The 23,051-nt window shown below is 37.9% G+C and overlaps 1 protein-coding gene across 4 annotated transcripts in view; it reads right to left on the bottom strand.

The window, feature by feature from the left end:
* Positions 1 to 23,051, bottom strand: part of CCSER2 (coiled-coil serine rich protein 2) — a 179,554-nt gene that overhangs the window by 46,715 nt on the left and 109,788 nt on the right. For all 4 annotated transcript variants that reach the window (XM_088842069.1, XM_055425313.2, XM_055425314.2 and 1 more), the window contains 2 exons: positions 6,881 to 6,964; positions 920 to 1,006 (listed from right to left, as the gene is read on the bottom strand). In XM_088842069.1, coding sequence (XP_088698195.1) covers positions 920 to 1,006; positions 6,881 to 6,964 — 171 coding nt within the window. The remainder of the gene's footprint in view (positions 1 to 919; positions 1,007 to 6,880; positions 6,965 to 23,051) is intronic.

Genomic DNA, 23,051 nt, shown 5'->3' with positions numbered 1-23,051 from the left:
CTCAGCTGGCGTTCTGCATGCACTTCTGTATCTGAAGGTGTATTCCTGATGTATTCGTGGAGAGAGATATACTCCATGTCCACCTACTCCTCCACCATCCTGTTCTCTGTCTTTAGTTTTGAAATACAAAAACTAGTCTTACTCCTGTCCTTTTTAATTTTATATTTGGTAGGCCCTCAATTTGCACTATTGGGTTATTCTTTTTTTTCAGGTTCATTACATTCCTCTGATACCCTTAATCATATCTGATCCATCTATCCTTACTATTTATTCATAAGCTGGATCTCTGATTTGACCCCACTGGCTCAGAGCTCAGCGTGTTTGATATTTTATATTCTGAGTGAAATTACTATTTCATATGCCGAATTACTTTGCTTGGCCAATATGTTTTTAACTTCCAAGAAAGTTTTGACCTACTGTGGTTGTTATGCCATTATGTTCTTGTTATCCTGGCCTTATATTATTACAAACTAAATTATAATTAAATTCAACACACAGCACATACAGTTTTCATATGGAACTAATATTTGACATTATAACAATTATAAAATTATAGAATCATATGGCTCTGAGATCACAGAACATCATCCACGGGGAAACATTTTTTTAGAATAACCCTCTAACAACACAGCCATTCAGATTTCTAAGACTAAATACCCAGTTTCGTTCATCAGTAACATGGAGGTAAGTTAGTGAATTTCAAATCTCCAAAACAGACACAACTGAAAATGGATTTATTTAGACTGAAGGTTAAACCATATACTTTTATAGAGTACATATAACCTAAAAACAATACAATAGTGCAATTTTAAAAGCCAAAAAGTAAAGTCCAATTTCAATTATGGATAGTTTTATAAAAAATATATATATTGCCCAGTTTGAAAAGGCTTCACTTTACATACCACACTATAATACTTACAAGCTGATGTTCTAAGAGTTGGATTTTTTCATCTTTTTTCTTTAGTTCCTCTTTAAGTTGTTTTATTTCATTTAGTAAATCTTCATTCTGAAATATTTTAAAAGATTCAACGAAGTATTTAATTGTATTTTAAAACACTAATTAAAAATATTAAATTAATGACGCAGACTGAGCAATGACTTGTTTATTTATTTAACATGAAGATTCTTCTTAAATATCCCAGCTATTTATCCATTAAAAAAACCCAGTTTGGTCTTCTAGGAACTCATAGTTTAATGGAGTCTGACACATAAACAATGAACAATAAGAGCAGCAACAGCTAACATTCACTGAGTACTAATCAGGTGCCAAGAGCTAAGTATTTCTGGGTATCTAAGTAATTGATTTCAACTGCAACTCTGAGGTGGATACTCCATTTCAGAGATAAGAGAAACTGAGCCACATAAGTAAAATAAATTATATACAAAATAATAACTTCAGCTAGATTTCAAGGAATATATGAGTTGCCTGTCACAGGAAACGAAGGACACAAGTAGAGGAAACTGCATCATTAAAGGCACAGAGTCATTTTCATGGCTGGTGCAGAAGTCAGTAGCAAGGTAAATGTGCCTGAAAGGGTATCAAGGAAGATTCTTTTTCTTTGAGCTACTTTCATGAGAACTGCCTGAATCAAAGAATAAATACCCTGTCAACTTAGTTTATAAGAAATTTCTATTAAGACCAATCCCTTTCCCAAAATTAAAAAAAAAGAAAAAGAAATTCCTGAAAGTATTAACAGATATTAACAAACCTTGTCTAGTCAAGGCTATGGTTTTTCCAGTAGTCATGTATGGATGTGAGAGTTGGACCATAATGAAGGCTGAGCACCAAAGAATTGATGTTTTTGATCTGTGGTATTGCAGAAGACTCTTGAGAGTCCCTGGATCTGCAAGGAGTCCATCCTAAAGGAGATCAGTCCTGGGTGTTCATTGGAAGGACTGATGTTGAAGCTAAAACTCCAATACTTTGGCCACCTGATGCGAAGAGCTGACTCATTTCAAAAGACCCTGATGCCCAGGAAAGACTGAGGGCAGGAGGAGAAGGGTACGACAGAGGATGAGATGGTTGTATGGCACCACCAACTCAATGGACATGAGTTTGGGTGAACTCTGGGAGTTGGTGATAGACAGGGAGGCCTGGCGTGCTGAGGTTCATGGGGTTGCAAAGAGTCAGACACGACTGAGCGACTGAACTGAACACATACCTACTGTCAAGGTAAGCAGGAATTCAGTTATATTGTCACATGTAAGGTATCATTATCTTATAGTTAGACAATTTTGTTTACTGTAATTATCCAGAAATATATACTGATGAAATAGTGCTGCCACGGGAAATTAAAGTTAACCCTTGAACAACACAGGGGCTAGGGATGCCCACCCTATGCAAAGTAAAAAGATCTGGGTATAACTTTTAGTCAGTGTTCCACATCCACAGTTCCTCCATAACCAGAAAGTTCACAACCAACTGCAGATCTATGTAGTACTACAGTATTTTTTTTTAAATCCAAGTATAAGTGGACCCATGCAGTTCAAAACTTGTTCAAGGGTCATCTGTAGCATACACACATAAATGATACATCTTTCCAGAAAGAATAATAAGTAAGCAAATATAATGTGTTGGTAATGAGCAAAGTATACCATCTTCTTCAGATAGCTTGGGAACAAAAAATATTGCAGTCTCATTAACAAGAAATCAAAAACAAACATTTTATGAAGGCTCTGATGTATCAAATAAGCATCAGAATGGGGAAGAAACAATAGAGAAGAAAAATTTTTTTTTAATTTTGCAGTTGTAATGCACACAGCAGTGGCAAAGAACTATTTATTATGTATGAAGAAATGACTTTCAGTTGAATTTTAAAAATGTTCAGGGACTTAAAAAAAATTATAAATCAAGACCAAAAAAAGATGGATTGCAAATCATGAGTTAAATTAGTGGGAGAAGTACTCAATGTGATTAATGAGACTGCAGAAAAAATGGTACATTATCAGACAAAAAAACTGATCTTTTTGTACAAACATATGACTGCATATACAACAATCATAAAGATTACTTGCACTCCAGTTTCAGTTATGCAACTCATATGCCAAAGAAATGATCCTAAGTACAAAATAACCTATAATAAGATATCTTCAAGTTCACAAACTTAGAACTGCCTTATAAGAGGACAACTGAAATACAATGCAGCAACCTGACGGAATACTATACAGCCATCATTCAGGCATTGCTAGGTTCTGCTGATGTTAGAGAAAATGAACTCAAAAGTGAAATCAAAATATGAGTATGGTAAAACATTAAGAGCCAACATGCTTATAGCATTATTTATATGATAAGCACTGCTCTAAGGATTTTACACATAAAGATAGGAAAAGGAAAACATATCAGGAAATGGTTAACCCCAATGGAGTTTTAAAGGTTAAGTAAGAAGTTCTAACGACACAAAGTGTGGCAAACTTTTGACTTTAGGTTTAGGGATTCTGTAAGACAATACAGAGATGGGGACAAGGATAGAATATTTGGAGAATTATAAGCAGTAATGCTGTCACACTAAGGCTGTGGTGAACACTGGGGAGCGATGTGGTTAGTAAACTAGGCAAGGAACAGATCACAGAGGGCCTGAACATCAAGCATGCTTCAGCCAGGGAGTAACAGATAGATCTGTATTGGAGATGGCTTTGTTTGTTTGGAGGATATATTTGACAAGGATAACAACAAAACTAGGCTAGGAAACTGGTTATCAAGATGTTGCAGTACTCCAGGTAAGAGCAGGAGCCTGACCCAAGACAGTGATAATAGGGAGGAGGAGAAGAAAGAGGAAAAGAGATTTTGGCAGTTCACTGCATGTGAGAGAAGAGCACAGAAGAGCAGTCAAGAGTGACATCTCCATCCTAGCTTGCATGACACAGTAAACAGAAACAGAATGAAGGAGGAGAAGTATGTCCAAAGAAGAATATGTTTCAGTTTTAAAAATAGTGTTAGAAGTACACACATCTGCAAGAGATGTGTTTGAAGTGTCCCACTGTGAGTGGGACACTAGAAATGTCCAGTGGATAACCAGATTACCAAGTATAAGAGACAGTGATTACATTGATACGTATAAAAGTCATTGTCTCTCATACTTGGTAATCTCGTTGTCCACAGGACATTTCCAATGTGTCTCCTTCACAATGGGAAACCCGTGTTGGGGCTTCCCTGGTGGATCAGATGGTAAAGACTCTGCCTGCAATGAAGACCTGGGTTCAATCCCTGGGTTGGGAAGATCCCCTGGAGAAGGGAATGGCTACCCAATGCAGTATTCTTGCCTGGAAAATTCCATGGACAGAGGAGCCTGGCAGGCTATAGTCCATGGGGTTGCAAAGAGTTGGACACGACTGAGCGACTAACACCACAACATGTTACATGTGAAATCATGAGAGTTAAGTTCAATGAAGACTGGACTAAAGATACAAACCTACATTCTAAAAAAGAAAAACATCCAAGAAAGGTGGGCAGGCAGGCAAAGCTGGGCAGGCAGGCGGTGTGGAGGAGGAGAGGGGATGTTAAGGGGTAAGGGAATTCAGAAAGAACTGACACAAAAACCAAGGGATAAAGCTTTTATGACAAAGGCCGTGCCAAATGTGTATTTTTCCAGGTTTCCACAACAACTAGAGAGTCAAGGAAAGGTTTATCTGATTTACTGAATTTAGGATAGGTAAGATACAGAAATTTATAAAGTGAGGATGAAGAGGAAATAAAGAAAGCACACTAATGAGACATGAGAGAGGAGGCAGACACAGTTTGGTCTTTAACTGCAGCAGAAGATAGTCGAGAACAAGAAAGGGTAGTTTTCCACAGCACAATGGTCACTTTTCCCTGTAACTGGAATAAAGTAAATCAGAGTGACATAGACACAGATAAGTTGGGAGGCAGAAAAGCAAAGAGTATCTTCCTTGATGAACACAAGGCAAATGCAGCAGCTGAGAAGAGTGGCTGAGAAAGGGGATGAAACAAGTGGTCAATGTCTGAAACAGCTCATCAGGGACATGGGAGAGGGAGCTGTCCTGGGATAAAGCAGGTCCAGTGGAGATTTTAGGCCCTAAAGCTGTAATGGTATAAGTCACAATATTCGTATCATTTGAACTGCAAAACTATCTTCAATGAGAAGATTGGGGGATTTGCTGATGAAAGTGAAGGACTGGCTAGTGTACTAGAAAGAGTAAGTAGGAGCTATTGCATGCAAGCGTGCTCAGTTGTGTCTGACTGTTTATGACCCGGTGGCCAGGCTCCTCTGTCTTTGGAATTTTCCAAGCAAGAATACTGTAATGGATGGCCGTTTCCTACTCACAGGAGATCTTCCTGATCCAGGGATTGAACCCCCGTCTCTTGTATCTCCTACACTGGAAGGCAGATTCTTGACTATTGGCACCACCTGGGAAGCCCAATGAGAAATTGCATCTAACCTCAAAAAGAAGGAAGAAAGACTAGGAATGATCTGCCTGAAAGGAAAGGCACTGAGGACAAGAAATAAATACATGATATGTCTATCTTATAATATTAAACATATAGACAAACTTTAAAGGATGATGGAAAAAACAAAGACACTAGCTCTGCAAAAAAAGGTTGGAATTAAATTTTTTCTTTAAAAAGTTATTTATATGTAAAAAACTTCTCACAAAAAATTTTAGAAAAAAGTCAATTTTTACTTTTAAAGTAGCAATCACAAAACAAACAAACAAAAAACAACTGAGAGACAACCAGAAATCATCTAAATCAATGGCTCTCAAGTATGCAAGTAAGTTTTTCAAAAAGAGATGTCCTCCTACAAAACTATTATTATACTCACAACAGGATGGAAACCTGGAGATGGGAAGAAATTTATATTAAACAACAGGTAGGTAACACACTGAAAAGCCAAGATCAGATAACCAGATGTAACTATTATCCAATATTTTTTTATTTTGTGTTTTATACATAAATTTCTTCCCCAAAAGTCACTCCATATCCTATAAGAAAATTGTGCTTCCCTGACGCTTAATATCAAGCCTGGTCATTTGACCTGTTTTGGAAGCATTCAACCAATGTATTCTGCCAATGCTATTTTCCCTCAGGTACAAAAAGCATGTCCTTCATCCAGAATCCCAGAAAGAAGAAAAAACATGAAGTCTCACTAATCTACACCCAAAATGTAACATAATGAGAAATAATAAGTAAGAAATAAACTTTTGAAAAAAAGAAAGAAACTTTTGTTATTGTAAGCCACCAATATTTTGAAGCTGTTACTACAGACAAGTAGAACACATTGACTAGGATACTTTGAAAACAGAAAGTGAAAGGCAACAATAATTTTACCTGGAACTACACTAGACAAGAATACTTGTATGTCCTTAAGAAAGAAATATGTGATTCAGGAAGACCCAAAAAGAATTTTCGTCAACTAAAACTAGACCTAAAGATAAGAACTATAAAAAAATATACCTTCAAGTACAAAATGCATCTGCATTCTATATATCTTTAAACATTAAAAAAAGTCATTTTCAGCTAATAGTTCTTCAACATTGTGATTTTATATATATATATACATATATATATATGAAAAGTACCTATTAACAATTTTAATTTTTATTGGTAGTCATATTTTAAATTGTTATTCATAATTCTAAAAAAAAAGATTTAATTATTTAATTAATTTTTTAAAAAGAATCCTGTACCAATATTAATACAGGGACAGATGTCTATCCAACAGATAAAACAAACTCAAATTAAAGTACCACAGGGATATCAATTTAACTTAAAAAGTTAGTAAAAGTGAAAAGCAAATCTGACCAAAACCAAAACAAAGTTGCAGGTTTAAATATACTTATTATTAAAAGTTTTATTATTGCTTTATAATTTTAGTAATAAAAAACCTTTTTTTTTTTTTTAATTCAGCATGAGTCATCATACCTTGCTTATTTGATCACCATCTTCTGGTTCCGGACTAGACGGCAATGAGAGTTGAACATCATGCAATGAACCACTTCCATCATGCTGTCAGAAAGAAGAAAAAGCAAACACAAGAGTAATACAATTAACTGCAGACATTCTGCTCAACCTGAACTCACCCCAGACCAAATGCTAGAATGGTAATAAATTAAGATTTTAGAAATCTCCTTTTTACCTCCATGCACTGGTAGAAACAAATGTAGAAGAGAAACAACAGAGTTCAAGAAAGAATATTTTGTGGAACATTCACTATGTAAGTTGATGGTGAGAAAGCCACTCAAAGTTTTAGAATGGGAAAATAAATATAAGACAATTCCTTAAAAATGTTAAGATTACTCCACCTATGAAAAATGTAAAATAAAATCAAATTAAGTCTGATTTGAATCAGATCTGGTACTTTGAGTACAAAGGAGTCAGAAACAATAATATTAAATGACTCAAAAAATTGTGACCACAGAAAACATTTGATTCGAGACAGACACATGAGTATACATACTGCATGACTCTATCAAGTTTGAGAAGAGGTAAAATTAATTTACGGTGCTAAAAATCAGAACAGTGGCTGACTTAGGAGAAAGGGGTTATTGACAGTAAAGTGCATTATAACCCATAAAGATGCTGGAAATGTTTTGTGTCCTCTCTGTATTGCAGTTACATGGCTACATACAAGTGAAAAGTACAAGCTTTACATTTCAGACTGGTACACCTTAAGCACTTTACCGGATATACGCTATACCTCAATTTAAAAAATTGAAAAAATTAAAGTTTTTGTCCTTAAACCCAATTTTTTAAAAAATAACAGGGTATCATTATGTCCTACCCTTTGCTGAAACAGTTTAGGAATAATCAGATAAAACATGGCATGTCCAATGATTCACAGACAACCTTAAAAAAGATGAACTAAGAAAAGAATATGCCTGGGATGATGGTGAGGGACCTAGACCCTGACCAATGCAGTACAACTGCAGCTCAATACCTTATTTGTTCAGATGGTACCTGGCTGCCTTGTGATACCCACTGAATCAATAGTCTTCAAGAAGCACTACCATAGCACCTACCTGTCCTGAAGGAAATCTCCCAGACATGGCAATCTCCTACAATGGAACAGAACTGCTAAAAGGCACAAGTATACAGATCATTTTCTTCTTTATTTATGGTACGGTATATACCTATTGAATCAGAAACTCTAGTGATGAGGCCTAGGAATGAGTATTTAGAAAAACTCAACAAGTAAGAGTGACTGACAGTGAAGTATTAGCATTTGTCAAATTTCCAGCAGAGATAAACTACATTTTTATTGGTGATGCCATAGACATTAAGGATTCGACCTGAGAAAGAATGCAACATCCTAATGAATAATAAATGCTCACAGAACACATTAAAAATGTTTTTTAAAAAAGTAATGAATTTATAAGACTCATTTTAGTAAAGTTTATCTCTGCCTTGAACTATAATAACAGAGCCATGCCCTGAACTATAAAAACAGAGCCAGTCCTAAAAACCAGACAGCTACATACCAAAAAAAGAAAGAAAGAAAGAAATTAGATCATTCTTTAACACCACACACAAAAATAAGCTCAAAGTGGATTATAGACCTAAATGTGAGATCAGACACTATTAAACTCCTAGAAGAAAACAAAGGCAGAACACTCTGACATAAATCGCAGCAATATCCTTTTCGAGCCAACTCCCAGAATAATGGAAATAAAAACAAAAATAAACAAATGGGACCTAATTAAACTCTAAAGCTTTTGCACAGCAAAGGAAACAAAAAACAAAACAAAAAGACAACCCACAGATTGGGAGAAAATATTTGCAAATGATGTGACCAACAAGGGATTAGTCTCCAAAATTTATAAACAGCTCACGAGGCTTATAAAAAAAAAAAAAAACTCAATTGACAAATGGGCAGAAGAACTAAATAGAAATTTCTCCAAAGACATACAGATGACCAAGAGGCACGTGAAAAGATTTTCAACATAGCTAATTATTAGAGAACTGCAAATCAAAACTACACTGATACATCACCTCACACCAGGAATGACTATCATCAAAAAATCCTCTAACAGTAAATGTTGGAGAGGATGTGGAGAAAAGGAAACCCTCTTACATACATTGTTGGTGGGAATGTAAATTGGTACGGTCACTAAACAGAATGGTACAGAGGTTCCTTAAAAAACTAAAAATAGATCTTCCATATGACCCTGCAATCCCACTCCTGGGCATATATCTGGAGAAAAACATGATCTGAAAAGATACATACACCCCAATGTTCACTGTAGCACTGTTTACAACAGCGAAGACATGTAATCAACCTAAATGTCCATTGACAGAGAAATGGATAAAGAAGATGTGGTACATATATACAGTGGAATATTAGCCATTAAAAAGAATGAAACAATGCTATTTGCAGCAATATGGATGGACCTAAAGACTGTCATAATGAGTGATGTAAGTCAGAGAAGGAAAAACGTCATACGACAATCACTTGTATGTGGGATCTAAAAAAAAAAAAAACTACACAAATGAACTTACCTATAAAACAGAAAGAGATTCACAGACTTAGAGAATGAACTTATGGTTTCCTGTACACACTGATGTATTTAAAATGGATAACCAACTATATACAATGGATAACCTACTGCACAGCACATGGAACTCTGGTTATGTGGCAGCCTGGATGGGAGAGGAGTCTGGCGGAGAACAGATATATGCATATGGATCGCTGAGTACCTCCACTGTTCATCTGAAACTACCACAACAATATTAATCAGCTACACCCCAAAACAAAAATTTTTTAAAGTTAAAAAAAAGGCCAGTCCTATATATAAGTATATATTTGAGAAAAGAGAAACTATAAAACTTGACTTATTTACCAACATCTACAGTACCTTCCTGCCCACTGCAAAGCAGGAACCCCAAGGAATAGGAGACAACACAAGCTCACACTGCTTTGCCTTGGACATGGATTTAGTTGTGGGAAGTGTGCAGCAGAACAGGAACTTTCACTGTAGAGAAATAAAAAGGCAAGCCCATAGAAATAGAAAATACCAGGATGTCATGAAGAAAGAAACTCTAGAAAATTGTATATAAATTTCTAGGTTTACCACTCCTGAGCAATACACTTCCTTGGATCTGATCCTAAGAAGCGTTTCAAAGACTTTGAGAAATAAACCAAGACCATACTGCCCAGGTCCCAAGCTGGCCACTGGAAGGTGTACACTCAAAACTGACCTGGAAGGCACAGCAAAGGCTTTGGAAACAACTGACATTACAACACAACCCAAAGGTGGCTAATCAGAACTTGCCGTGTGATCCCAACAAAATTATCTGCTTAAAAGAGAAAAAAAAAAAAAAATCAACATTCTCCATAAACTTTAAACAATATTGAGAGTCTCATAATACAACATTCAAGCATCTAAGATATAATCCAAAACTACTCAATGCACAAAGAAAGAAAACCTCAAGACACACAGAAAAAGACAATTAACATCAATGAAAAAATTAAAAAGTTAAAATTAAATAACAAAGTTAACTACAAGAGATTTTAATAGAGCTATTATAAAAATTCTCCAAAAGTTTAAGGGTGAACTCTTAAAGGGAACAGAAAGAGAAAGTCTCAGCAAAGACATAACACACAAAGTGGAAAATGACAATGCTAGAACTGCAAAGATTCAACAACCAAAAATTTTTAATGCACTAGATGCATTAAGTACTGCTGCTGCTGCTGCTGCTGCTGCTGCTGCTGCTGCTGCTGCTAAGTCACTTCAGTCGTGTCCGACTCTGTGTGACCCCATAGACGGAAGCCCACCAGGCTCCCCCGTCCCTGGGATTCTCCAGGCTGCACTAAATACTATGGTACTTAGATGGACTAAATACAGTATCAGCATTTGAGTTACAGATTGAACATAAAGACAGATCAACAGAAATCCAATCTGAACAATAAAGAGAAAAAAGATGAGGGAAGGGTAAAAAACAGAGCTTGGTTCAGGAGTTATAGGACAATAACAAGAGATATAATATTTATATCACTGAAGTCATAGAAAGTAGGGCTTAGGGTAAAAATTTTGAAGAAATAATGGATAAGTACACTTCATATCTGGTGAAAGACATGAACCTACATATTTGAATAGTTCAATTTAAAAGAACAGAAAATAGAATGTGCTCTCTGAACATAATGGAATGTTAACTAGAAAATCAAAACCAGGAAAATAATCTTCAAACACTTAGAAACTAACAAGAAATTTCTTTGATCCATGGGTCAAAAGAAGTACCAAGGTAAATAAGAAAACATTTTGAGTTGAAAGGAAAATGAAACCACATATCAAAATCTGTGAAATGCAATTAAAGCAGTGCTTAGAAGGAAAAATTATTGTACCAGATACTTATATTAAAGTAAAGTTGTCAAATCCATAACTGGAGCAAAATAAAGCCAGCAAAAACAGAAAGATGAAAATAATAAAGTATGGAAATTAATGAAATTGAAAATCAAGAAACAGAAATCAGTGAAGCCAATTTAAAACATGCAGGGAAAAAAATCAATTTTTTGACAACTGCAAACCATCACCAAAACAGGCAAAATGCATTTATAAAGTGACTGGTTTTAACAAGAGCAACAACAAAAATAATGATGATGTGAAAATCGAGGGTTTTTAACTGACTTCATTAACTCAAATTTTAAATACTTGCCCAAAAAGGACATTCAATTTTTCCAGTATCCATTTATCTCATCATTTACATAACAGATAAAAAACATATATATAAAGAACTACCAATATTCAAAAATAAAACAAAAAAAAGTTTGTTAGCAAAAAAAAGAGACACTTCACAAAAGAAGATATACAATTGGAAAATAAGCATAAGAAAAGATGCTAAATGTCATTAGTCATGAGGCAAATGCAAATTAAAACCAGAGTGAGATATCAATGCATAACTATGGGAAGGGCTTTTGAAAAATACCAACAATATCAGGTGTGGACCCGGATGCAGAACACTTGGAACTCTCATTAATCGTGGTTCAGTTTAGTTCAGTCGCTCAGTCCTGTCCGTCTCTTTGCAACCCCATGAATCACAGCACGCCAGGCCTCCCTGTCCATCACCAACTCCCGGAGTTCACTCAAACTCATGTCCATCAAGTCGGTGATGCCATCCAGCCACCTCATTCTCTGTCGTCCCCTTCTTCTCCTGCCCCCAATGCCTCCCAGCATCAGAGTCTTTTCCAGTGAGTCAACTCTTCGCATGAGGTGGCCAAAGTATTGGAGTTTCAGCTTCAGCATCAGTCCTTCCGATGAAAACCCAGGACTGATCTCCTTTAGAATGGACTGGTTGGATCTCCTTGCAGTACAAAGGATTCTCAAGAGTCTTCTCCAACACCACAGTTCAAAAGCATCAATTCTTTGGTGATCAGCTTTCTTCACAGTCCAACTCTCACATCCATACATGACCATGGGAAAAACCATAGCCTTGACTAGACGGACCTTGGTTGGCAAAGTAATGTCTCTGCTTTTTAATATGCTATCTAGGTTGGTCATAACTTTCCTTCCAAGGAGTGAGCATCTTTTAATTTCATGGCTGCAATCAGCATCCGCAGTGATTTTGGAGCCCAAAAAAATAAAGTCTGACATGGTTTCCACTGTTTCCCCATCTATTTCCCATGAAGTGATGGGACCAGATGCCATGATCTTCGTTTTCTGAATGTTGAGCTTCAAGCCAACTTTTTCACTCTCCTCTTTCTCTTTCAAGAGGCTTTTTAGTTCCTCTTCATTTTCTGCCATAAGGGCGGTGTCATCTGCATATCTGAGGTTATTGATATTTCATGGTAGGAATATAAAATCAAATAACCACTTTGGAAAATAGCCTGGTGATTTCTCAAGAAGTTAGATATACACTTATCAACCAGCATTCCCATGCCCAGGTAAGAAATTAAAACATCCTCACATGAAAATCAGTGCATGAATATTTATAGTGGCTTTATTCATAATTGCCAAAAACTGGGAAAAGACACAAATATCCTTCAACTGCTAAATAGATAAGCAAACTATGACATATGTATACAGTGTAATACTACAAAGAAAGATTCTTCAAACTACCATACAACTCACAGGCTCACTTCACACACACACACTGCTAGGCTTCAACAGTACATAAACCTAGAAATTCCAGATGTACAAGATGGATTTAGAAAAGGCAGAGGAACCAGAGATCAAATTGCCAACATCTGCTGGATAAGAGAAAAAGCAAGAGAATCCCAGAAAAAAAATCTACTTCTGCTTCACTGACTACACTCAAGCCTTTGACTGTGTGGATCACAATAAATTATGGAAAATTCTTAAAGAGATGGGACCAGCAGACCACCTTACCTGCTTGCTGAGAAATCTGTATGCAGGTCAAGAAGCAACAGATAGAACCGGACATGGAACAATGGACTGGTTCAAAATGGGAAAGGAGTACATCAAGGCTATATATTGATGCCTTGCTTATTTAACTTATATGCAGAGTATATTGGAGAAGGCAATGGCACCCTACTCCAGTATTCTCGCCAGGAAAATCCCATGGATGGAGGAGCCTGGTAGGCTGCAGTCCATGGGGTCACGAAGAGTCAGACACGACTGAGCGACTTCACTTTCACTTTTCACTTTCATGCACTGGAGAAGGAAACGGCAACCCACTCCAGTGTTCTTGCCTGGAGAATCCCAGGGACGGGGGAGCCTGGTGGGCTGCCATCTATGGAGCTGCACAGAATCGGACACGACTGAAGTGACTTAGCAGCAGCAGTAGCAGCAGAGTATATCATGTGAAACATTGGGCTGGATGAATCACAAGCTGGAATCAAGGCTGTCAGGAGAAATATCAATAACCTCAGATATGCAGATGACACCACCCTTATGGCACAAAGTAAAGAGAAACTAAAGAGCCTCTTGATGAAGGTTGAAAGAGAAGAGTGAAAAAGCTGGCTTAAAACTCAACATTCTAAAAACTAAGATCATGGCATCCAGTCTCATCACTTCATGGCAAATATATGGGGAAGAAAATGGCAACAGTGACAGACTTTATTTTCTTGAGCTCTAACATCAATACAGATCATAACTGCATCCATGAAATTAGAATATGCCTGCTCCTTAGAAGAAAAGCTATGAGAAGCTGAGACAGTGTATTAAGAAACAGAGGCATCACTTTATCAACAAAGGCCCATATAGTCAAAGCTACGATTTCTCCAGTAGTCATGGAAGGATGTGAGAGTTGGACCATTAAGAAGGTTGATTGCCAAAGAATTAATGCTTTCCAACTATGGTGTTTGAAGGAGAAAACTCTTGAGGGTTGCTTGGACTGCAGGAGATCAAACCAGTCAATCTTAAAGAAAATCAACCCTGAATATTCACTGAAAGGTGTTGAACCTGAAGCTCCAATTCTTCTTTAGCCACTTGATACAAACAGCTGAGTCAGTGAATAAGACCCTGATGCTGGGAAAGATTAAGGGCATGAAGAGTAGGGGGCGACAGAAGCTGGAGATAGTGGAGGATAGGGAAGCTTGGCGAGCTGCAATCCACAGGGTCGGAAAGAGCCGGACACGACTGAGTGACTGAACAACAAACATAACATCAATTTTGCCTCTTATCTAAAAGGGCTCTTATCTATATGGCCAAAGGAAAAGTTTTCAAAAGTTTCTAAAGTTTTGCTTTAGGACACAAAGGAAATATCAATACATTCTAAAATTTATATTCTATAGACATTATTCTTTACTATTAATATTTTAAGATTTGTTGTTGTTTAGTTGCTAAGTTATGTCTGACTCTTTGCAACCCTATAGACTGTAGCCCACCAAGCTCCTCTGTCCATGTGATTTCCCAGGCAAGAATACTTGAGTGGGTTGCCATTTCCTTCTCCAAGGGATATTCCAGCTCAGGGATGGATCCCATTAGCTCCTGTACTGCAGGGTTGTTTTTTTTTTTTTTTTTAACAGCTGAGTCACCAGATTAGAAACTAATTAGAAAAGAAGTCTTGATTACCAAACCTTGATTTTTGAAAATTAAAGAAATTCTTCTAAATAAAATAAATTTATAGCATGGCCCTAGACATCCGGGATTCATTAATGTTTAAGTTATCAGTATATCGCTAAGAGTTGGACACAACTAAGCGACTGAACAACCACATGTCTCAAAGGCATGTCTCAGAGCCTTCCAATTTTTAACAGGGCTAATAGTATAGATTCAAGAGATCAAAGAAGGAAAAAGCTATTATTTCCATCAAAGCACAAGAGTTTAAAGATCATGAATGTAATCTCCAATTCTATTTATAATAAAACCACATACCCTCCAAATAACTTTGACACTAAGTAATAGTTGCACTCTCTATAAAACCTTGACTTCAGTTCAGTCACTCAGTCATGTCCAACTCTTAGCGACCCCATGAACCACAGCACGCCAGGCCTCCCTGTCCATCACCAACTCCCGGAGTTCACTCAAACTCATGTCCATCGAGTCGGTGATGCCATCCAGCCACCTCATTCTCTGTCGTCCCCGTCTCCTCCTACCCCCAATCGCTCCCAGCATCAGAGTCTTTTCCAGTGAGTCAACTCGTTGCATGAGGTGGCCAAAGTATTGCAGTTTCAGTTTTAGCATCAGTCCTTCCAATGAACACCCAGGATCGATCTCCTTTAGAATGGACTGGTTGGATCTCATTGCAGTCCAAGGGACTCTCAAGAGTCTTCTCCAGCACCACAGTTCAAAAGCATCAATTCTTCAGCAATCAGCTTTCTTCACAGTCCAACTCTCACATCCATACATGACCACGGGAAAAACCATAGCCTTGACTAGACGGACCTTGGTTGGCAAAGTAATGTCTCTGCTTTTTAATATGCTATCTAGGCTGGTCATAACTTTCCTTCCAAGGAGTAAGCGTCTTTTAATTTCATGGCTGCAATCAGCATCCGCAGTGATTTTGGAGCCCAAAAAAAAAAGTCTGACACTGTTTCCACTGTTTCCCCATCTATTTCCCAAGAAGTGATGGGACCAGATGCCATGATCTTTGTTTTAGATGAAAAGTATTCAGGCCAAAATTAGGAAACATTTTGAAACAAGTCTTTTTAGGCTTTGGGGGTGGTGGGGGGAATCATAAAATGTACAGAAAACATTTTCTTTTTAAAAAATCACTGAATAACAACCATGCATGCAATGTTCATGCTTCATACTACACATACTAATGCCATGCTCAGTCACTTCAGTCATGTCTGACTCTTTGTGACCCCATGGACTATAACCCACCAGGCTGCCTTATCGATAGGATTTCAGGCAAGAATTCTGGCGTGGGTTGCCATTTCCTCCTCCAGGGGATCTTTCTGACCCAGGGATCAAACCCGTGTCTCTTATGTCTCCTGAACAGGCAGGCAGGTTCTTTACCACTGCTGCTGCTGCTGCTAAGTCACTTCAGTCGTGTCCGACTCTGTGCGACCCCATAGACGGCAGCTCACCAGGCTCCCCCGTCCCTGGGATTCTCCAGGCAAGAACACTGGAGTGGGTTGCCATTTCCTTCTTCAATGTGTGAAAGTGAAAAGTGAAAGTGAGGTCGCTCAGTCATGTCTGACTTGTAGCGACCCCACGGACTGCAGCCTACCAGGCTCCTCCGTCCATGGGATTTTCTAGGCAAGAGTACTGGAGTAAAGAGCTAACGTTTATTGACCAGTGTTGGGCACTGTTCTAAGCATTTTGAATAAAGAGATTTAATAAATGCATAGATGCAAAAGCAAAAACTATAACACACCACTTCACAAGAGCAAACAATTCATAGTTAACTTATTATCCAAGTATTCTGGCTGCTTTACTAAATGAAGTGTTTCAGCAGTTTCTATGGATTCTAGTTAGGATTTTTTTTGTCTTTATTGACTTTGTTACAATATTGCTTGCACTTTATATTTTGTGTTTCTGGCCATGAGGCATGTGAGATCTTGGTTCCCTGACCAAGAATGGAACCCATGATTCCTGCACTGGAAGGCAAAGTCTTAACCACTAGACCACCAAGGAAGTCCTAGTTAGGATTTCTGAGCTCTGAATGCAATTAACCTTAAGCTGATTAACTCTTCTGTCATTTGCATTTTACTAAAGATTCAAAAAGACAGGTAAACCTTCCTCTTTTCTAACAGGAAGGCTTCCACCATGTTCCATTTTTCTTTTTCAACAAAGCATAAAGGTAAACTTTTGTTCTAATATTTAAACTCTTCATATATTAACATGTAGGAAACCCTATAACAAATTCCATCTTACCCAGGTGGGTCCTCCATTAGTTTGCAATAACTGGGGTCTTCCTATCAGTTCCAAAGCAGCTGCAATGGACATGGACACTTGAAATGAACTAACCAAAAGCCTGGCAGCACTGACCAATCTCTGCTGACAAGCAGCATTAGTGATGTCAACAAAGCTCCCTTGTGTTTCTGATATGCTACAACACAATCACAAGAGGCATCCTAGGAAAGGGAGTGGAGGAAGAGGAGAGATTTTTTTCATTTTCTTTTTATAACTAACTTTTTTAAATAGCAGAAGTAAATGGACGAACATGTTATCACATCACACAAAAGGTAGAACGTGTGCTAAGATCAATTTTTGAGTAATACTGTAATTCCCCTATGGGATTTAAAAATCTAATGATTCAAACTATATTTGAAAAGATTACAAAAATATAATCATAAAGCCTGATTTTCAATAAGAGTTTAAGAAATGAGTTGATACTCACAGATGCTTGGGGCAAAGACATTTCGAAACAGAAAAATTTTACTGACATTCAAATTGACTAGAACATTGTTAAATATGGCTAAAATCTGTAATATTCTAAGCAAACTTTATTTATAAATGTCATCAGTTTAAACTTTATTAAACCTAAGTGTTTAACTTGTTCAGTCCAGTTCAGTCGCTCAGTCGTGTCCGACTCTCCGTGACCCCATGAATCACAGCACGCCAGGCCTCCCTGTCCATCACCAACTCCCGGAGTTCACTCAAACTCATGTCCACAGAGTCAGTGATGCCATCCAGCCATCTCATTCTCCGTCGTCCCCTTCTCCTTCCGCCCCCAACCTTTCCCAGCATCAGAGTCTTTTCCAGTGAGTCAACTCGTCGCATGAGGTGGCCAAAGTACTGCAGTTTCAGCTTTAGCATCACTCCCTCCAATGAACATCCAGGATTGATATCCTTTAGAATGGACTGGTTGGATCTCCTTGCAGTATAAGGGACTCTCAAGAGTCTTCTCCAACACCACAGTTCAAAAGCATCGATTCTTCGGCGATCAGCTTTCTTCACAGTCCAACTCTCACATCCATACATGACCACGGGAAAAACCACAGCCTTGACTAGAAGGACCTTGGTTGGCAAAGTAATGTCTCTGCTTTTTAATATACTATCAAGGTTGGTCATAACTTTCCTTCCAAGGAGTAAGCGTCTTTTAATTTCATGGCTGCAATCAGCATCTGGGGTGATTTTGGAGCCCAAAAAAATAGAGTCTGACACTGTTTCCACTGTTTTTCCATCTATTTCCCATGAAGTGATGGGACCAGATGCCATGATCTTTGTTTTCTGAATGTTGAGCTTCAAGCCAACCTTTTCACTCTCCTCTTTCACTTTCATCAAGAGGTACATATAGATTATCTTTTTCTATAGCTTTATTTTGTCATTTAAAACACTAGTTGTAGATTTCTTCTAATTTTTCTACATTTAAAAAAATTTTAACTCTTCAAACCATCTGAGTTTACTGGCTTCCCTGGTAGCTCACCTGGTAAAGAATCTGCCTGCAAAGCAAGCGACCCCGGCTCAATTCATGGGTCGGGATGATCCCCTGGCGAAGGGACAGGTTACCCACTCCAGTATTCTTGGGCTTCCCTGGTAGCTCAGACTATAAAGAATATGCCTACAATGTGGGAGACCTGGGTTTGATTCCTGGGTTAGGAAGATCCCCTGGAGGTGGGCATGGAAACCCACTCCAGTATTCTTGCCTGGAGAATCCCCATGGACAGAGGAGCCTGGTGGGCTTCAGTCCATGGGGTCACAAAGATTTGGACACGACTGAACGACTAAGCACAGCATAGTTTCTATACTAGTCTACTTTATTAGGAAAAATAGTTACAATGGACAAAATTTATTTCAAAATCTACTAACCAGCTGTAACACATAGTTTTAAGAACAATGCACTAGACACACAACAAGAATTACATCTTCCTTCTTTTTATCTTCATTACCAGCACAATCCTTGAAACTCAACAAGTGCTTAATAAAGTATATTGAATGATGAAATAACAATGGATTCTAAAGTAAACAGAATTAGCTTTTTAGGCAGCTACATAAAATTATAAGCAATGCAAGTAATTAAAAATCCTTGACCTTCACATTTTTATCATTATTGATGTGCTACTGTCAGTAATATAACAGCTAACATTATAAACCGCATTCTATGCATCAGACACTATGCTTAGCACTTGACTAAATTTCCTCATGTTTTCTTTACAACAGTCCTGAAACAGGAGCTATTATAATTTCTACTTCTTTTATGAGGAAATCTAGGCATAGGAAGTTTAAGTAATTTAACTTATCCAAGATCACACAACAGACAAGTGGAAAAAATGTCCTGAAAATTTTTGAATATATCTGTTATTAACTTTCATCATTATTCTAGAAATTTAACATTATCTCAATTAACCCACAACTAAAAACAACTCAAATGTCTATCAACAACTAAATGGATGAAAATAAAACTTTGGTATTTACACATACATACACACACATAATGCAATGTTATCCAACAATAAAATGTAATATACTGAAACTCACAAAATATAGATGAGTATCAAAATCATTACGGTGAGTGAAAAAATCCAGCAACAAAAAAGCACACACTGTACAATTTAGAAGACAAAACTTTCAGATGAAATCCTAGAAAAGACAAAACCTTAATAACAGAAAGCAGAGCAATAGCTACTTAGGCCAGGTTTGAGAGGAGACTGACTACAAAGGGACATGAGGGAATTTTATCAGCAACAGAAATGTCCTATATCTTGATTGTTGTGGTAATGGTTACACAGATGTATATAGTCATCAAAATTCAAATTATATACTTAAAATAGGCACACTTTATTTGAATGCAAATTCTACCTTGATAATTTAAAAATTTTCTTCTTTTTCCTCCTCACTTTCCTTTATCTTCCTGAATAAGGCAAAAATAAATAAATAAATAAGTCTCCAACCAAAAAGGACAGCCCAGCACAGGGTTTCAGAATCTAAGGAGGTTGAAAAACAGGTCCCTGCCAGTGGCCAGATTACCAAGGTATGTCAGAGCTTAAAAGATGAAAAGGGCACACAAACAGGGGATGGGAAAATAATTTCATAACAGAGTCAACTCTGAATAGAAAGAGGAGGATACGTGTGCAGCCTGGTGTGGGCTCTGAGTCTAAGCAGGGTGGCGTCGAGTGGGTACACTCCCACAGGAGGGCCTTTAGAGAGCTACCAGAGCTCAAGCAGTGTGAAGAGGGCTTCTCTGCAGGAAAAGGCCCGGTGTCAAGTGTCAGACCCAAGTGGGGTTAAGAAGGCACCCATGTGCAGACATCAACTGACATCCGTAGTGTCAACCCCAAGCAGAGTGAAGTGGCATCAACAGAAAGAGGAGACTGGTGTGGAGTGTCAGAATCCATGAGGCGGACAAGGACTCAGAGCCCAAGTAGGGTGAGGAAGGTGTACACGGGACAGTAGCCAGGCACAGAGATTCAGAATGTTAGAGGGGTGAGGAGGTCCACAGGAAAGGCAGTGAGAAGCTGATTTTAGTCAGGAGAATTGGTTAAAAGAGTAAATATATTATGGTCATCAAAGTGAAAAGAAAACTGAGAAGTACCACAGTTTGAAGAAATCTACAAAAAAGTGACAACTTTTAAATGCAATGTGTGATGGACGGTAAACCAGATCTTTCTGTTATACAGAATACTATACCAACACAAATAGATGGGGAAACACTGGAAACAGTGGCTGACTTTATTTTTCTGGGATCCAAAATCACTGCAGATAGTGACTGCAGCCATGAAATTAAAAGACGTTTACTCCTTGGAAGGAAAGTTATGACCAACCTAGACAGCATATTAGAAAGCAGAGACATTACTTTGTCAACAAAGGTCCATCTAGTCAAGGCTATGGTTTTTCCAGTGGTCATGTATGGATGTGAGAGTTGGACTGTGAAGAAAGCTGATGCTTTTGAACTGTGGTGCTGGAGAAGACTCTTGAGAGTCCCTTGGACTGCAAGGAGATCCAACCAGTCCATGCTAAAGGAGATCAGTCCTGGGTGTTCATTGGAAGGACTGATGTTGAAACTAAAACTCCAATACTTTGGCCACCTGATGCAAAGAGTTGATTCATTTGAAAAGACTCTGATGCTGGGAAAGATTGAGGGCAGGAGGAGAAGGGAACGACAGAGGATGAGATGGTTGGATGGCATCACCAACACAATGGACATGGGTTTGGGTAGACTCCAGGAGTTGGTGATGGACAGGGAGGCCTGGCATGCTGCAGTTCATAGAGCTGCAGAGTCAGACACGACTGAGCGACTGAACTGAACTGAACCCCAAGACAAAGAGCAAAATCTGAACAGGCTCTGAGAATTAAATGGTAGTAATGTGTCAATGTTTCAAAATTTCCTGATTTTGAAATGCAGAATAAAGCCACAAATAAACACCACTAGAGTCCCATCACATGACAAAAATTAAGAACTCTGATAATACCAAGTGTTGCTCAGATGTAGAACAATGCAAAAAAGCATTTACTACTTGAAGAGAGTGAAACAGATTGAACAATTTGCGGAAATAACTTCGTATTTCTGGAATATTTCTATGCCCCATGACATAGAAATTCCACTCCTAGTTAGTTATTCCAGAAGAATTTTCACATATGTATACCAGGAATACTTCATATCATTTGTCATAGCAAAAAAAAAAAAAACACCCTGGAAAGAACCAAAATGGACATCAATAGTAAAATGGAGAAAGAAACTGTTCAGAATTGGAGACTAAAAAAATGAAAATTAACGAAACAGAACTAAACATAAATATCAAAGAACCTTAAATAAAATGCTGAATGGAAGAAGCAATTCACAGAGAAATACTTACAGTATAATTTCATTTATATAAAGTTCTGAGACAAAACTAGTATATTTATAGGGACACAGACAGTGAAAGTGTTAGTCACTCAGTCATGTCAGACTCTGTGACCCCAAGAACTGTAGCCCACCAGGTTCCTCTGTCCATAATATTCTCCAGGCCAAGAATACTGGAGTGAGTTGCCATTCCCTTCTCCAGGGGATCTTCCCAACCCAGGAAACGAACCTGGGTCTCCTGCATTGCAGGCAGATGCTTTACCATCTGAGCCAACAGAGATGGCCAAAAATTAACAGAAAAAGAAACAAGGGAAGTACTAGATTCTGGAAAGGGAAGACACAGTAATGATGAATGAACACTTCTTAATGTCTCATTCCTTAAGCTGGGTGTAGGTATAAAACTGTGTCATGTTATTCATTAAAGGGCACCATTACTTATGCTGTATACACTCTTTTTATGTCTATTTCATGAACTTATTTTACCTGTTATGATGAAAAAAGTCTGGGGATAGAGAAGCTTGAGTTCCCTGACTTTTCTGTGGTTCTCTGCCACCACGTGGCAACCATTCAGCAGCTCCTCAACTCTTAGTGCACCCATGTAGGATGCTACTGCTGTAAACAGTCCATCCACCTGGCACTGCACCCATGCATTCATTCCCCCCACACACAGAGATGGGGGGGAACAAGAGAAAGAGACAGAGACCGACAGACAAGAGAATTATGTGAGAGACACACTACTGGCTTTATTCTCAACACTGGAGCTGAGAGGAAACAACAAAACATTTGTATGGCATACCTGATAGTTCATAAAACACTCATGCTCATGCCAGGGAGACAGGGTATGAATCATCAGGATCAAATAGCTAGACAGGTATGAATCATCAGGATCAAATAATTTGTAATCCCAAAGAAAAATAACAAAGAGATACTATCATGTACTTTTCACTACTCCACACTTTTAATTTCTCACTCCAAGGTCAAAACAGATGCTGAAAGTGATAATATAATAAAAGCAAACAGGAAAAAT

Source organism: Moschus berezovskii, chromosome 12 (genome assembly GCF_049115385.1).
Source record: "Moschus berezovskii isolate FMDL1 chromosome 12, NW_MosBer_1.0, whole genome shotgun sequence".
Lineage (NCBI taxonomy): Eukaryota > Metazoa > Chordata > Mammalia > Artiodactyla > Moschidae > Moschus > Moschus berezovskii.
This window is presented reverse-complemented; position numbering and strand designations above follow the sequence as displayed.